The sequence below is a fragment of the Cyphomyrmex costatus genome, unplaced genomic scaffold, assembly GCF_001594065.2.
Source record: "Cyphomyrmex costatus isolate MS0001 unplaced genomic scaffold, Ccosl1.0 scaffold14, whole genome shotgun sequence".
Taxonomy (NCBI): Eukaryota; Metazoa; Arthropoda; class Insecta; order Hymenoptera; family Formicidae; genus Cyphomyrmex; species Cyphomyrmex costatus.
The window spans coordinates 101,488-119,454 of record NW_017275390.1 but is presented as its reverse complement, the minus strand read 5'-3'; the positions used below and the strand labels follow the sequence as shown (position 1 = coordinate 119,454).

At 30.5% G+C, this 17,967-nt stretch overlaps 1 protein-coding gene across 5 annotated transcripts in view; it reads right to left on the bottom strand.

Moving 5' to 3' along the window:
• Positions 1–17,967, bottom strand: part of Shal (potassium voltage-gated channel protein Shal) — a 108,023-nt gene that overhangs the window by 22,381 nt on the left and 67,675 nt on the right. For all 5 annotated transcript variants that reach the window (XM_018551480.1, XM_018551476.1, XM_018551477.1 and 2 more), the window contains exon 4: positions 13,214–13,366. In XM_018551480.1, coding sequence (XP_018406982.1) covers positions 13,214–13,366 — 153 coding nt within the window. The remainder of the gene's footprint in view (positions 1–13,213; positions 13,367–17,967) is intronic.

The window sequence follows — 17,967 nt, the reverse complement described above, 5'->3', positions numbered from 1 at the left end:
TATATATATTTAAAAGTTAACAGAACTATTTTAGAATAATAATTCTTTCTAGCTTTATAACATATTTTAATAACATTAGTTCGATAATTAGTTATTTTGATAATACTTTTGAATTATTTTAATTAAATTTAACCTTCAGATATTATGACGACAAATTCTATCGTTTACGCAATGACTAATTTTTAAAGTATAGCTTTTATTTCTAAAACCATCGAATTATGCACTTCTAGGAATCGAAGCTTCACGTAAATTTGAATACCTAATATAATATTTCGTTGCTAACCATTTGTTATTGTCTATAATCACAAAGCGCAATGTAAAGGCCGGAATTACTGAATCGATATTTTACGTCGAGCAACAGAGAATTGCTCATAGCGGACAGCCAAGACATAATGCGGTTGCTTATTGTTACCGTTAATAGACTTGGATACGGCTAATTATCAATCTGATTGCTGTCAACCTTGATTAATCGACACTCCCTAAGTACATGAGAACAGTAGAAGTTTATATAAATGCCTTGAAACGCACTCATGCACAGGGAATATTCAATATTGTACTAATTCCGCAAGGAAATATTGTTGACAGCCTGATATCTGAGTTCCAATCCAAAGGATCGACGCAGTGTACATTGTTCCAGAGAATGCACATATTAAACAGTATGATATAAATTTAGACCAATAATAATAACTCTAGTTAGATATGAGAACTCCCATATATTTGGTCAAAGCGGATCTTACCAGTAGTATCTTTACCGGATCTTACCATGACTCACTGAATTTAATAAAATTTGATACATGTTTATAGTAAACAAACACATAGATACGTATATTTTTAGATCGGCAACAGTACATGTTTGAAAGTGCAAACACTGCTGCAAACTATCCTTTATATGTAATGAGAGATAAACATAAGTACTTAATTTCTTCAATTTTTTAGCTTACTGTATTAAAATTACTCTTAAATTTAAAGCTAATAAGAGATTTTCATGTTTTTTAAAAGCAACTTTAGTGGAAAATTATAAAATTCAAAACGGCGTATTTAATACGGCATCTTGTTAAATCCAAATCTTATCTCTTTACCAAACCCAGGGACACACCCAGGACAAATTTTATATGCACAAAAATTTTGCACATCTAGCGTATTTTACAACCGCTATATTGTTACATAATACATAAATAGTTTTACAATTTATGAAACAATAATCTATTGGATTATCAAAATCAAACTGTTTTTTCTCTACCATAAATACTTAAATAAATTTATGAACAGCAATATGACTTAAATTAACAAGCATTTTTATAAAAATATTAATAATTAAAAAAATTAAATGTTAATAGAAATCATAAATCTATAAATAATTTTTTTTCTCAGCCTAGGTTTGAACTTGGAACCCGATGCACATATTAATTATTAAAAAAAATTTTATCTTTAGTAAATTTCATTAAATCTATTAACACACACGTGAATGTTTCATATTATACAGAATCTCAAATTTTGGCTTGATAAATTGAAAGTTACAGCAATATACAATGTAATAAATGAGATCATTTTATTTCATATTTCTTTTCTCTTTTATGCATATTTTGCTTTGATTAATTAAAAAGAAAAAGTATATTTTATTATAGATACGTATACTATACGAGTATCAAAAATATAACACAATACCTGATATTTCAATAATTCAAAAAGATACAAATATGAATATACCAGGTGTTGATTTTGATGACAATTTTATATCGCGATGGATTTCTTCAGAGAATCGAAATTGATTAGAAAAAAAGCGTAATGCAAAAATGAAGCAACATGAGAGAAAAGCTAAAGTGAAACGGAATTTAATGAATCTACGAGTTAACGCGGTCGCTGTCGTTCTCTTTGTGTATTCTTCATCCCATTATTCCTTTTATCTCACTCTTTCCATTCCCGTATATAAACAGAAGATCAACAAGAATTTTCCTAACTAGCAGAGGGTGGATGATAGAAATACTTCACCCTAATTGAAACGCTACCACGGGCAATCCAAACGAAAGAAAACAGATATCATTCGGCCGATTTTAACAGATGAATTATTCACGTACCGCGCATGACAGAAAACTGACTTCAGAATCTCTTGAACTTTTTACGAGCGATTAAATTGACGGTGCTCGACGGAGCGGTGAACATCTTGCTGCTTAATTAATATTGGACTATGTGAAAAAACGAAAAAATCTTTAGCCAGGAAATCTTGATCTCGAATTTCGATCCTTTCTACAAGTTTAATTTAATCCAATTACTCCTTAATATAGTATTTAGATCTTTCAGTAATACATGCAATTCTTAAAAGATTTTCCTTAATTTTAAGTTTTCTATCGTCATAAAAATTGAACGAGTTATAAGAATATCAAGTGCGCTATTTGTATTCATTAAAGTAATGCACATATGAAAAACTGAGAAAATAAATCTCTTACGTTTCTTTTTATAGATTTATGGACGCCTCGTATACAATATCTACTAACAACACTATCTACAGGGTGTTCGAGAAGTAATGAAAAATTTTGTCGCATAGGGGTAGAATGGACTAAACTGAGAAGAAAATTGTAAAATGATACAGGACTTTTCTTCTCAGTTTAGTACATTCTATCCCTGTGCGACAAAATTTTTCATTACTTCTCAAATACCCTGTATATTACATATCCAATAGGAAAAAATAAATAAATAAAGAAGTTAATATTTTTTACATATTAGTAAAGGAGATTCTAGTATTACGCGAATTTTGAAAAGTTTCATATGAAAATATAGAATTTGATATTGTTAAAAAATAACGTATAAAATTCAAATGTCAATGGGTCAAAAGATGGAGTTACAAAGTTCGAAAGTTTGAAATCGCATGTGTGACGGGTATCAGTAAGACTAAATTCGTGTATGTAAACGTCCAGTAAATTTACAATATCTATTAAAAAGTGGAAAAATGTTGAAAATTTATGATCCCCTTATGACAATGGCGAATTCAATCAAACTAAGGCGTCATCTTATAACTCTTACAATTAATAATAGTGTCCATATATTGTGATTGTGCGGTTTTTTATCACATATAAAACATAATCAACAATATAATTACATCGATACTATCGTTAAAAGTTATAAAATAGAAGTCTAAGCCATTTGCTATACAAGATTCGCGTCGCATACGGTCATAATAAACTTTAAAACCTTAGAAATTCCAAATTTTTTAAACCATTGGCGCTTGAATATTATGTATTATTTTCACGATATCAAAGCTTTATTGATATCAAACTCAATATCAAACCTTTCAAAATCTGCGTAGTACTTATATATCCGGATGTTCCTTCTGCATTAGAACGCAATATTAATTAATTGGACTATTCCCCGTCCGCCAACGCTATTACTCATAAAGCAATTTCCTTAACATCGAAACTAGTCGCCGTGAATTGTGATTGCTGACATTACTGAGATTAAAATTAATTTGTCTATCAGACTTGTGTACACGTGCGCTTCTGACACGACGTGCATTCGCAATACATGTATTTGTACTGTATAGGTGGGTCACGTGCGAGTTGTACCAACCGATCGATCATCGTTTTGTAACGTGGGTACGCCACTTGCCATTCAACATATACAAACTGCATGCCGCGTACAGATGTACAAGCCGTACGCGACTTGTGTGTAGTCTGCGATTGCGAACTGTATAAATAATCGCGATCATATCAATTTCGCCGCGGTATCGAGAGCGGATAAATCTGTTGAATGCTCGAAAACGTTGTTCGCGTATGAATTGCTCGTTTTTATTTCAGATCATGTGTTGCCATTGAAAACCGAACAATCATATACCTATGTGTGCAAGCGCGTAACATAATATAATACCGATAAAGAAAAATATGTAATAAAAAGACAAAAAAATTATAATATGATACATCATAAATAACGTCAACGTTCTGATTACCGATGAATTGTATGTTTCGTTGAGTTTCACGTGACTCTTGGTATGCATACGTCATTATTTTTGCATATAAATTCAATCTTTAATTATATACGCCATCGCGTGATGCATTCGAGACTATAAATAGATTATTTCCATAATAAAGGCATAACTAAGAAAAATGATACTTCTGTACAAAATGCACGCATTAGAGTGCATCTTATTTCCTAAAATAATGCTAAAATCTTCTGACTGATATAATTGTTCCACTTTTCCTTTACTTTAACAAGAAATTATCTTTAATATAAAAATATGTCAACGTAAGTTAATACATAACGGAAGGAGTGTGAAATGTGTGTATAAATAATGTACATATATGTAATGTATATATCAAAAAATCTAATTAATTATTCATATTAATTACATAAAATTTCAAATTTAATATATCTATAATAAGCTTAACAATTTAGCATTTGTTAATTTGCAAATTTTTTATTTTAATATATTAGTTATAATAACTTATTGCTTCTTCGTTTATCAATCTTGACTTGCAAGATAATACAGATTTATTATATCAAAAGATTGATATTTCTCCCTTAAAGGCACTATATATATTTTATAACAGATTAATTTTCTCATAAACGTTTTATATCGCAATAATAGTTGCGATGTAAATGCTGCTTTATGAAAGGACATAAAGAGACAATCGAACCTACTTCTCTGTCTTATGCGCTACATATCACGTGGCATAACTCTAAGGTCAGGGTTGTTGTATCAACTTGTCGATAATTGTGCAAGGATGACCACACGCGGTTATATACAGTGACTTGTAAAAACTCGTGCAAACTCGCGCATAATGGACAACGATTTTCTTGTCAAACGTTTATTTTTGGCTCGCTGCCTGACTAGCATTTTCCACTATTTTTTTTCACACTAATAATTGCCCATCGTAATTAGCGGTATCGATTCTCTTATCCCTTTCCCTAACTTAATAAATAACTTTTATATATTATCCCTCTCCCGCACTATACAACATGATGATTAATAACCATTTGTTTTTAATGTTTGCAAAAAAGAAATAAAAATATTATTCTCTTTCTTTGGTACTTAAGTAATGCTGTTAATAAAAATTACATAAGATTAATATTATAAATTGCGCGCATGCGCACGAGAATGTAGTTAAAATACATCATAATTTTTATATCTTGTATAAAAAAAACCTCATGCAAAATATAAATATCACATATTTTATTTCATATAAAATCTACGTACACATATGTTACGAACGTATGTTATATATTGTATTACCGCAAAATAAACAAAACAAATTCACTTTCTTTCATTTTGCACTTTATATTTGAGAAAAAATTTATAAAATATCTATCAATGTTGCATTGGAACGAGTATCAAAACATTTTTATACTGATTTTAGTCTTAATTAAAGTCTTCATATAAAACATGTGACATTTACATTTGTTCTAAAAAAAATCATATATGAGGAATATATATATGAAGGAATTTATTTAAAAAATCTCAGTTTCTTTATTTCCTTGATTCTGCTGATTTGATTTCATCATGTCACGTTTAGGCCGCAATACGTGAAAAAAAATAATCACATTATCGAAAATAACATACCGTTTCTGGAATGTGGCAAGTATTTCGTAACTAACTAAAATATAACAAGAGCTGATCAAAAGCTTCGTCAGCGCATGAGTGTTATTAAAATAACAATTTACATATTAATTTTAACGTAATGTAAAATCTCATATATCACATAAAGGAAAAATTCTTAAAATAGTAAAATATGAGATTTCAAAAAAGAAAATTGTAAAAAATAGAAATAGCAATTTAATAATAAATTACTCAAATATGTGATAGAAATTCAAATGATATAAAGATATATTCAGAAAATCATGATACACCTTAGTTTTATTTCCTCCTGACAATCACACGCTGGCTCGCGATCAACCCTTAATCGCCACGTAGAATCTCGATTGCATGACGAATGAATGACATCGACACGGATCTCATCATAAAAAAGTAAACAAATAAAAGATGTGCGACCGTATTTCTCCGTAAATTGATCAAAACGGAGAAATATACTAGACTGGCGTGCGTCACAAATTGGGAAACAATCGGAAATGAAATCTATTCGAAATCGAAAGATATCCCATATGTGATATCCGATCAATCAATAACATCGCAATAAAATTCCTCACAACAAGACAATAATAACAATCTATAGCCAATTTGAAGAAATAATAAAATTGATACCGTTTATAGAACTTTAAATAATTACAGTTGCTTTTATTCTAACAATCTGTTAAAACTCTGTATTAAAAAGATATCAAAACGACATTGTCATTGAGACTGTCAGTGTAGAGTTGACAAAAAATTTTTAATTTGTTCTGTGGAATAAGACAATAATCATCAGACAATAAAACAGAAGAAAAGTTCTTTCAATTGGATGATAATGCTAACTTTAAACTTCAGATTGCTATTTTTCTGCTGCAGAAGATTATAAATTATGAGAGAAATTAAAGTCGTATAAAAGTGGAACATTGAAATCGGCGAAACTTTCTGTTTAATTTTCAACGCAAGCCAGTCTTCGACGATTCAATGAAATGACTTACACTAATGGATGTTATTTATATGTACATCTCGCACCGTGCGAGCTCCTACATTGTTATCAGTTACGTTATCGCTGTCAATTGGTAATTAATCGTAATAATTCGAACGCTTTTTCGTTATCATCGAGCTTACCAACAAGGGAAAAGTTCGTTTATCTTAAAGCTAGTTTTGGGCAGAAAATCTCACACGTATCGATCAACCTTTTGCCATCTCTGGAAGATTTTAATCTCGAAACTTCGTTCCTTTATTCATGACAAATATCGCCACGTTAGTCAGGAAAAGTTTCGAAATTCAATATGCAATTTTCCGCCACTTTCGGAATAAATATCTCAGCAATGATTACGCCATTATACTAAGATATTGTTCATGGATCGCCAATTCACGACTTCCAGCTCTAATAGCAATTACTAGATTGTAGGTTGTCACGTAGATTGTAGATCGAAATGCGAAATTTATGTTTATAAAATTCCTATTTTAAATATAAATCGTCCGCACCAAAGAAACTAATGAAATGTGATGATCATATTAATTGTTGCCTCAAAGGTCATAAGTTTGTTATTATATGATTTACCTCAGAATACAATTGCAACAAGTATATAAATTTCTTAGAAAGATATCAAAATTTCTGTAAATTTAAATTTTCATTTGATTATGAAATTGAAGATTCTAAGATCATTTTGCGCATAATTCGTAAATTACGTGCAAACTGATGCTTTTATTTACATTTTTATTTGAGTTTTAATTAATAATTAGATATAATCGATTTATAAAATAAAGGATTCGCTTCGCGTTTCGATCAAACTAAAATACGTTATGCCAGCATGTTCGCAAAAACAGGAATTATGATTTTTATGAATAATAAGATACGAGCTAGATTTGTCACAGCATATCGATTGGCTGCCCGTTCGTGATCGACCACACCGGATCGAGTTTGCGATTGAATTTTCGGTCCGGAGTACTCGTGTTAGGCGAAGTTCGGTAGATTTTAATGGAACAAGAATTATATAGATCGAATTGCGGGTTATTAATACAAGCGATTATCAGACGAGAGCGGGAACGGGCGCGAGCTCGGGGTAGGGACTCGATACGGCAATAAGTATATGTCAAGTTAATCTAAAAATGGAAGACATAGGACACGAGGCTGCGAAGAGACATACTCCGCGAAAGATAGGGGTTGACAGTTTCTCTGGAAGACGGGTCGATTCTACATCAGATCTGGATCCCTCTAGTCTAGGATCTAAGCATAACGATATGCAAAATACTTCGTATTTTTGTTCCTTTTTCGTTTATTTTATGATTTACTTGCGATATAATTAAATATATCCAACAATTATTAATTAATTGTACTTCATTATAATTATTAGTCATTAATACAAAACATAATTTTAAAAGGCATACAAACGATTAATTTAATGAATCTAAGATTTATTACAATTATTATCTGAAAAAAATTAATTAATTACGTAATAAGCAAAAAATACAAAATTAATATAAAACTGTTGTAACTATGGTAATTAAATATAAATTTAATGAGAAAAGTCAATTAAGATTATATAAAAAATAATAATTATCGAATCCTTTTATTGAAATTATAAAGCAAAGATTGTGCGTGTTGCTGATTTAATTAAAAGAAGAAAAATTATTTACTCTTAAATTCTACGTGAAAGACAAAGGCCTATGAATCGAGATCCTTTGTGGATCCATGATGTAAAAGAAAAAGAAGTGTGCTCCTGATTAAACTTCCATAAAATCTAAACGATTATAACAGGAGATAATATTTTAAATAAAAAATAATGTTCTTCCGCTAACCTATAATATAATCAGTATGAAAGAAATAAGAAGGATAAAACAATATATATTTCAAATAAAGGCTACGAGACATAAATAAACGAGTAATGTTAAAGTGTCTAAATAATAAGGATTTAAGGAAGAAAAAGAAAACACAAAATAGCATAGAGCATGAGAGATAAAAAATTTGCGATAAAACATTGAAAATATTAAATAATCATTTCTACTTCTATAAATGCATTCCGTTTTTACGCTACGTAAGGATCAGTTTATCCTTGTTAGTTAACGAATTAAACAAGGACAAATGATGTTAACAAGCTTTGTAAGCCCAAAGCGGAATATACTTATATAAGCATATTTTAAACAATGTTGCAAATTTAAAAATACAATAATAACCATATCCGTTTTAAAACAGATATAGAAATAAATTTTAAAACATTTAGAATTGAACAGATAAAATTAAATAATTTTAAATCGAATAATTCTTAAACTTAAATATCAAGAAATTAAGTAACTTAATTGTCGAAATGACTTTCATTTAAAACCGCTGTCAATATTTTACAAGTATAATGAGAATTTGAAACCTATTCGTAAATTACGATATGGATTAACTCAAGATTAGTAGAATCAGAAGGATAAGATAAAACAGCATTGAACAAAATCGTGAAAAATGAAAGCCAAAATAGCAGAAGTATTTGTTAATGAGATTTCGACAATGTTTCGTCCTTGATTTGTCGATCGATTGAGATGTTCATCACTTCTCATTTTCCCTCGTTAATACCAGTATCAATTACATGAAAATCGATTTATATGTAGATTTCTATCGAGTTGTCGATCGTTATTATCGATATAATTTAAGTTGAACGATGCAATTTTGTTTCTAAAATTCGTCTTGGCTTTTAATCTTTGATATCATCAATTTATACTAGTACTAGATCGCTTACTTTTGAGCCGAGAGAATGACAGTATACATATGTTGTATGTAATGTATGTACTAGAATTGTGTAGTAAGTTATAAGTTAACAGAGTTAAGTAAAAAGTTAAAACATTAATAACTTCTAACTTAATTTAGCCAATTTAAAAAAATTAATTTTTAATTCTTAATTTAGTTACCTTAAAATTTTTAATTTATTAACTTTTTTAAAGTTATAGTATCCTTTATCTATTTAAAAATGCTAAAATTATTTTTTATAAAATATTAAACATTAAAGAATTAGTTTAAAAAAAGCTTAATGATTGTGTGATGGGGGGATGCTTTATGCTAACCTTATTTTATGCCTAATAAGCAATAAAAAAAGAATACGAATTTTTTATTTACTTACAATTTTTAAAGAATGTACAGGCGTAAACAGCACAAAAAAATGTACACTTATCTTAAAAAATACATTTTGTTTTTTTTTATTATAATATAAATACATATATCTTCGTAAAAATACTGAAAATCAGTTTTTTATGATAAAAAAATATCTTTGTTATTTCATGTGTATAATTTACCTATACAATAATTCAGTTTAAAAGAAAGTATTAACTTAATTAAAAGTCTGATATATATGTACGATATGTATGTTCAAAATGATAGAATTTTCTTTACTCGACCGGAAATCCGGCGATTTACTGTGTTTAGTCGAAATTAGCGATCTAGTACTAGTAAATATTTGTATTTGATATTAAAAAAAGTGAAAGTCTCTTCAATCGATGCTCGAAAATTGAAAAGTACATTCATTCGAAATCCCATTTATATGCCACACACACATTGAAAAATATTTTAATAGTTTAATAATAAAATATTCAATGTAATCCCACGAATTAATGATATAAATACCAATTATTGATATAAGAACGTAACGTATCATTAAAAATATGAGAATTAATCATATTTATTTCATTCATAAATATTATCAATAAATAATTATTGTCTTGCTATCAAACAGGGAGAAGTAAGAAAAAACTTTAGCAATAGCATCCTTAAAAAAATACTCCAAAGAGACGCACGCGATTGTAAAATTCTTGCATAAAATATTAAAATGATCTCAAAAGATGACTTTATTTTCTTTGCGCGGTACTTCATAAGTATCACTTAGAGTGATGAAATGAAAACAGATGATATAATGTAGAAAAAAAGTCAAGGAAATAATAAAAGAAAACAGACACGCGTCCGTTTTATTCGTCTCACAAGATATTTGAGACGACCAAGCCCTGAACAAACAAAAGCTTAATAAGGATGAAAATAATAATATACTCAAGAAAATTAAAAACTACATAATTGGAAAACACGATTGCACTTTTATTGTGACGGATCCGAGCAAAATAATTTCCTTGGAGATATAAATTTCTGTTAAATCACATTTGGTATAAGTCAAAAAAAAACTATAAAATAAATATTTTCTCTATAGATAATATAAGTTAAATCATTTTAGTATATGTGTGTGATATTATAAATTATATTCCAAAATGACATAAAGCATTAAATCAATCATGCAGAAGAATACAAACATGATTAATATTAAAATTAATATCAAAAGGTATAAATAATAAAATGACTGATAATTTAATTTATTTTTTGTCTTTAAATAATATTATGGAGCCCGCGCAAGTAATAGATGTAAATAATAAATAGCTGAACGATTACGAGGAGAGTAAACAGTTTAGTGTGCATTAGTCTAACCTTATAATTATGACATCGATTTAGAATTTCTTAAAGAGATAGCAATTACTATGAATAGTGTCTTTTTAGAGATGTTAGGATTCCCAGTTACCTACGTCAAAGTACTAAATTTGTCACGATTAGTATGTGCGACAAGATTCTATGGTCAACGCGTATCTGAGCAATTATACAAATTAATCAACAGTAATGTAGCGGAACAGAACGCTCACATGTTTAACACTTCATTGATCTGCCAATTTGGACATTTTCAGCGATAAATCTCTGAGAACTAAGCAAGCGAAACATCGGCGATTCTACTAATTGCAGCGCTCCTATGGCATTAAAATGGCGATAAAATAATCGAGATTAGCGCCTAATTCCTAAGAGTATCAGTTCAAAATTCGTACCTTCGGAGGCAGTGCTGGAAAGAGACAACACAAATCAAACTTATAAATCTTCTTCGACAATTGGAGTTTATCTGTAGAAATAACTTTCTCGACTCTTTAATTTATGATCTAAGTAAGAGCAAATAAGAAGAATTCGATTATATCCGATTTAACCTTCAACTTCCCTTATACTAACGTTTATATATCCTTCGAATTTGGACTTTCATCAGTTAAGAGAAATTTCATTTTTTCATTATCATATCGTGGAATATATTATAAAAATAATATATAAAATTCTCGTAAACACAATATTACTTGGATAGAAGATTAAAATTCTTAAAAATACTTATATAATATACTCTCCGAAATAAATTATATTATATATAAATTAATCTTAGAAATAAATTAATTATATAAAAATATATATTTATCTATATATATAGGTACACATTTTTGGTGATCATCGTTTCATAAAAAGGTATTAATAAGATAAAATTTCTTACCAATCTCTTATATTAAAAATAAAATATATGAATGCATCTTGATTTGGCAAAAGATGACATAATTTGATAAAATTCTAATTGTAAGTGAGAATTAATATAAACTACGATTTTCTCAAGTAGGACAAATTATTTGTAACTCAACTCACGTAATTAACTATTCTTGCCGTCAACGATACTTTATTTTGTCCTTGTCTTTATCTTGAGAATTGAAAGATTTTATCTGAATAAGATAACTTCATCAATTTCATATTAACCTCTTTAGATCTACGATTTAAATTTAATTTCTCTAGGAAAGTTAAGCACGCTGAAGAATAAACGTTACAGAAAGAACAATTAATATTCTCGCCAGAAGAGAAACTGCACGCTGTACCAATGAGAACAGAAACGAAGATAGAATAGCTATGATACTCTGCATAGAAAGACAGAGTATATATATGTATATATAGCGCTGTCTTGTTCTCCATACGCGATACGCATTGCAGTTAGTCTTTGTCGCCAGAAACCTTAGATAATCGTAAATTTTGACTGAGAGCGACTATTAGAGCGACCCTGAGGGATCAAGAATTAGGAGAGGCAACTGGCTGCCGGCCGTTAAACTGTTCATTCAGTTGGGAACAGCTGCTTTCCATTAGTGGCAACGATTAAAAGTGTCGTATCCGAATTAAGCGCTCCTTGAGAGAGAAGACGTTCATTTAATTAAGATTCCTTATTCGCGATGTAACTACAATCCTAGTCAATCTTGTACAAGTTGCAATCTTGTATCGATTTAATTCTCTCTGGCGTGAGAAGGGTCGATTCGTTTCGCCCCTAATTAAAGAGCTTAGAAATAATACTTTCATCGCGTATGAAGCGATTAATTTCAACAAGACTAAAGTATTACGGATATTCGCAATATTATTTGTTGTTCCCATCAAGAAATTTGTCAGATTATCGACTTTTGAAAGCTCGACAAAGATATAGCCACCAGCATCGCCGAAGAACAAGAATTCCAATCGACAGTCTAGAATTTGGTGCGAGGTCGACCGGGTTGTACTGCGATGCGGTTTCATACCCGGCAATCGATCCCGAAGGTTGGATTCTCTCGCCAAATAATTAGGATCGCGTCGACAGTCCTTACCCCGGCTCACACTCTCGTCTCGTTGTACGGGCTGGACGAGCTCGCGCCCTGGCGACGCTGCCGGTCGGCATCGCCTGGCACGTTGAACACGACGTTCGGCACGGTCGTCGGATCGACCGGGGCTGGTTGATAATGCGACCGACGGGGTTGTGATTGGTGAGAATGGGAGGAGGACGAGGGCGCGGTCTCGTTTATGGAGGTAATCGAGGCGAGTATACGTCGACCGCGTACCTGGTAACGTTGGGGGTAGCAGCGCCCGCAGCAGGACTGCAGCAGGCCGCCCCTGGAGGCAGTGCTGTGCGCGGGGGAGGTCAGGGGCGATGGCGAGCCCGGTCTCTTCGGAGCGCCGTTGTACGGCACCTCCATCTCCACGAATTCGCGGTCCTGGAAAAACAATAACAGACGGGGCTTTTAGACGAGAAAGCTTCATCCATTTCAGAGTATTTGAGATGTGAAACGCTGAAGAGAGAAGAGCCATGCTGTAGGATCAGTGACATTAATGATATTCATTGAGCTGTGAAAGGTTCAGATAAGAAATGTAAAAAATGAACTAGATGGGAATAATAAAAGAGCTGACAATGAGTTAAAGTTAAAGGACGAACGATAAAATAAGAAAAATTAGAAAAAAATGGAAAAAGAGCAAAAAGAATGGAAAAGATAAATTAAATACGTTGTGTATTTGTTGGTATATGTAAGGCTCGAAAAGAAGAGTACTAAAGTTTATTGATGGAGATGTTAAAAAAGTCGTATGCCGTTGACATAGTGAGTAGCGCAACCAAAAATAACGAAAAGAATAATTGGATTGGGTAGAAGACGTAATAAGAAAAACTACGACGTGTAGAATCCTTCTGGTTCCATTCATCTTACGAAAAAGAGTAAGTAGTTGCAAAGCTGAAAATACTATACCAATTTTCAAGTGAAACACATTAATTAGGACACGTCGTATTACTGGAAAGCTTTATTTGAACCATGCAAGATAGGACGTTGGAAAACACTTTCGTTAAAATATTTGACATGCTGAAAAAATGATGAAGAACCATTATTACTTTGTCAATATCATATCTGTCTACTATGAGATATTAAAAATCAGTGTGTTCTCGAGTGCATTATAATGGGAATACATCCATAATTTACCACATCATTTTAACTAATTATATATATTATAATATTATTACATAATCAATTATAAATTATTTTATCTTTAAAAATTGCTTATCGTAAAAGCAAAATGATTAATCGCCTAATTGGATGTAAAGCACTGCGTAGCATCACGAACATATTATTAGCAGGCTTTCAGCATAATCACATCTCGCATTTTCTCTGACAATGTAATAAAAATTTCCTCTAATATAAAATTTCGCTGACGTATTTTTCATTAAATTTTAATTCCTAACAAATGTAATAATTTCTCGCTAGAGCTAACTAAAAATTAATTAATCCACAATGCCGCTTTCGCGTCGAGACAGGGGACGCGCAGCAAAGCTGCATTTCTCAACGCGTTGTCGTCGCTGACCCAAGTTTGGTTTACCATGTATTGTTTAATCTATGTACGAAGTTGCTGGTTAATTCAAATTAAACTGAAACGAAGAAGCAGTGCGCCCGTTCTGCTGTTGCTCTGTTTCACACTTGTATTTCGTCCGCGGTACGAACTTCCGCTTGAATTACGTCGTATACATATATTTCGCATTAATTTGAGGTGGCTAATATTCTAATTACTGCTCATTATCACATGAATAAGCTTAAACCAAATGTGTGCTGAAGGAAATAACAATAACCAACGTTCAACTCTCTCTATTAAGTAAATCCATTGATTTCTAATCATATAAATAATAATTAGTCTCCCATCGAAATCTCCCCAGCTAGTCATTCATTCAAAAATTTAATTTATATTTTCAATGTGTCGTGTATTCAAAATATATTCACAAAAAATATTCACAGAATTTTCAAATATTAATGAACCGTTCAAAATATTATATTGTGTGAACATTTCTCTATACATCACAAAAATCACTCGATCATTCACGAGCAATATGCATCCCCGCTAACAGAAAACCGGCGTTAACAAATAAAAATCACCTGAAAAGGGATATGAAAAGTGCAGCATTTCTCCTGTAAATAGAGTCCACAAAATTGAGCTCTAAAGTAAAAGTAAAAAATATGTCTTTTATAACAAAATTTTATTTAAAAATTAATTTAATACTAGATCTAGAATTTTTAGAAAATTTTTGATTGTTTGATTGTTAACGAGAATTTTTTGATTGTTAACGAGAATATATATTGTTTTTTGTGATTTCGCATTGATAACAGCGAGTTTACTCTCATTAGCCTTTTTATTCTTTGTATTTGAAATTTTCGAGAGTCGATTTTTATATTTAATTTTTTTATTTTTAGAAAAATTATAGTTTTACCAAATATATATAAAATATTCTCTAAATATATGTAACGATGTATGAATACAATTTTTAACGATTACTTGAATGTTACTCTTACATTCCGTAAATATTTCAGAATATTCCGGGATACTCTGAATGTTATTTTGAAATATTTGAAATATTTTACAAACATATTTTTTAGAAATGTTTAGCGTTAGCTAATCCATTTTGACATAATTTTCTGAACTTTTCAGTTAGCTAGAAATACGTTTATTTGACATGATAGCATCTTTCTATATCATTTAATTTTTCACTTATCGTTTATCAAATGATGTTAAGACAAATGCTAAATGGAAACGTAATTCGCGGTTTTGTGGGAAAAAAAAAAATGTGCATGTAAAAGATAAAACGCAACCGTGTTGAAAATGAATTCTATTCTGAATTTCTGAATCTCTCAGAACTTGTGTTTCAATATCTTTCGCTCTGATTCCTTTTCTTCCGCTTTACTTCATCTTTATTTTTATTTTATTTTTTATTTCGCACGACCTGTTATTATTGGAAAATTGTTATTTAAATTATTTAAAAAGTTTGGATAGATACGAAAAGGAATACGCGTAAAATATGTGCGTGAAATTCTGGTCCGTATAAAAACGAGATGTCTTGAAGAAATCCTGTGGAAACTTGGATCGAGAGGTTATCGAGTGATCTCAGTGTCGCTTGAGTGAACGTCGCGTTCTTGGATGCTGCACGAAAGGATATTGCTCGTACAGAATGGAGCAGTGAGCCTCGATCCCTTTTGCGATAAATGCGCTCGAACAACTCGACGAGGTCCGCGTGAACTGGCAAAAGCTTTTGTCATGCCGGCCATGCGATAGATGACGATCGCGGCCACGATAACTGTTCCCTCGCCGTTTGCATAATTAGTAGATTCTGTGTACGCTACCGCACTGTGTAATCATTATAAGATCGTTCTGCTAATCTAACAAAACGATCTTATAATAACGTTGACAGAATATACTTATATATTTTATATATAAAATTTATATACAAAACTGATGAAAGATAGAAAGCGTAATACTGATGTCCTGGTACATTAATATGCATTGGCGACACAAAAGAAGATAAAATATTGATTAAATGACCAAAAATTCGATATGCTTCAGTAATAAATAACAAACTGTATAGCATTAATATAAACAAAAAAGAAAAAGAAAGATGCAGGCCACTTTCATGAATTCACTTCATTTACATATCATGTCGAGTGAAGTGTTGTCTACCATAGTTACAAAAAGGAAATATCACATCATAGATGCTTTATCAGCTCTTCAAAGGATTCTCTAAGGAGTCATGCACGACTTTGAAAGCTACAGATGGCTCGCATTTGAGCGAACTCGATCTTGGAAAACTACAGGATTACTCGCGAGAGACTGACCGTATTTCAACGCATAGACCTTTCAGAGATACGCGATTTGTCCTCGTAAACCTTCATCGTTTGAACCAATGTATTCTAATCCCTCGCAAGAGTTCCGTAATTTATACAAGGAATAATATGGAAACATCGTTTATAATCTGTGTCGCAAAATTTACTGAAACAATTTCACAATACAAATATTATTCAAATTTAAACTATTTGAACTATTTAAAAATGAGAGAGAATAAAGGACAACACAGAATGAACAACAATTAGATGTTATAATATTAAAATGTATATGTAAATTATATCAGTAAAATGGAATATTTTGACTTGATTGGTTCTATGTCTGCTTCAGCTATTAATACAAAAATATGATGTACAAATATCGATGTCTAATGAATACGTTGTATCAGTATTTGGTAAGATTGTGTTTAAATAGCTCAAAAAAGAGTAAAAAGTACGATTTTTCTTTTATTGCGACCGTTCAAAAATTTTATTTCTACATTTTTAAGTATATTTTTCTTTATGTGGAAACCGAAAATTATCATAATAATAACGTTACACTTAAGAAAAATTAGTATATTGTGAAATAAAGTTAATAAAATAATCCTTATTCACATTGTTATAAAATCGTTGTCATTTATGCTCAATCGCTTAAAAATTAATTTAGAGTTAAATCAACATTTTCCCTTAAGTCTAATATTATTATTACGGTATGGGGAAATCGATAATTTTCGATTTCTATGAAAAAAAGTATATAAAAAAATATAGAAATAAAACGATCCCCAAATGATCATGAAAAAGTTATTCTCCTTTTTCTCTGTTGTTTTCCATTCTCAGTGCATGAGTTATAGACAAATTTATAACATAATATTGTGCTAGTAGTTTGAAATATCGTGACATGTCAGATTTATAAAATAGAGTTTATTATTTATTTGTTATTTTTCCGACGTAGAAGAATTAATTGAGTCCGATATTTAAAATAGTGAGAACTATTGTATGCAGATTTTCGTCAATTTTTAACCCTTAAAAATTAGTTAAATATAGCGATAAGTCAAAAATGGAAGGAGCCATACAATTCATATAATATCTTTCCTACTCAATATTTTTCAATTAAAAAATCTAAACTATTTAAATTCTTTTTATAAAAAAAATTCTTAAATAAAAGGTTTCGTAAATTAATAAAATTAATTTACAGA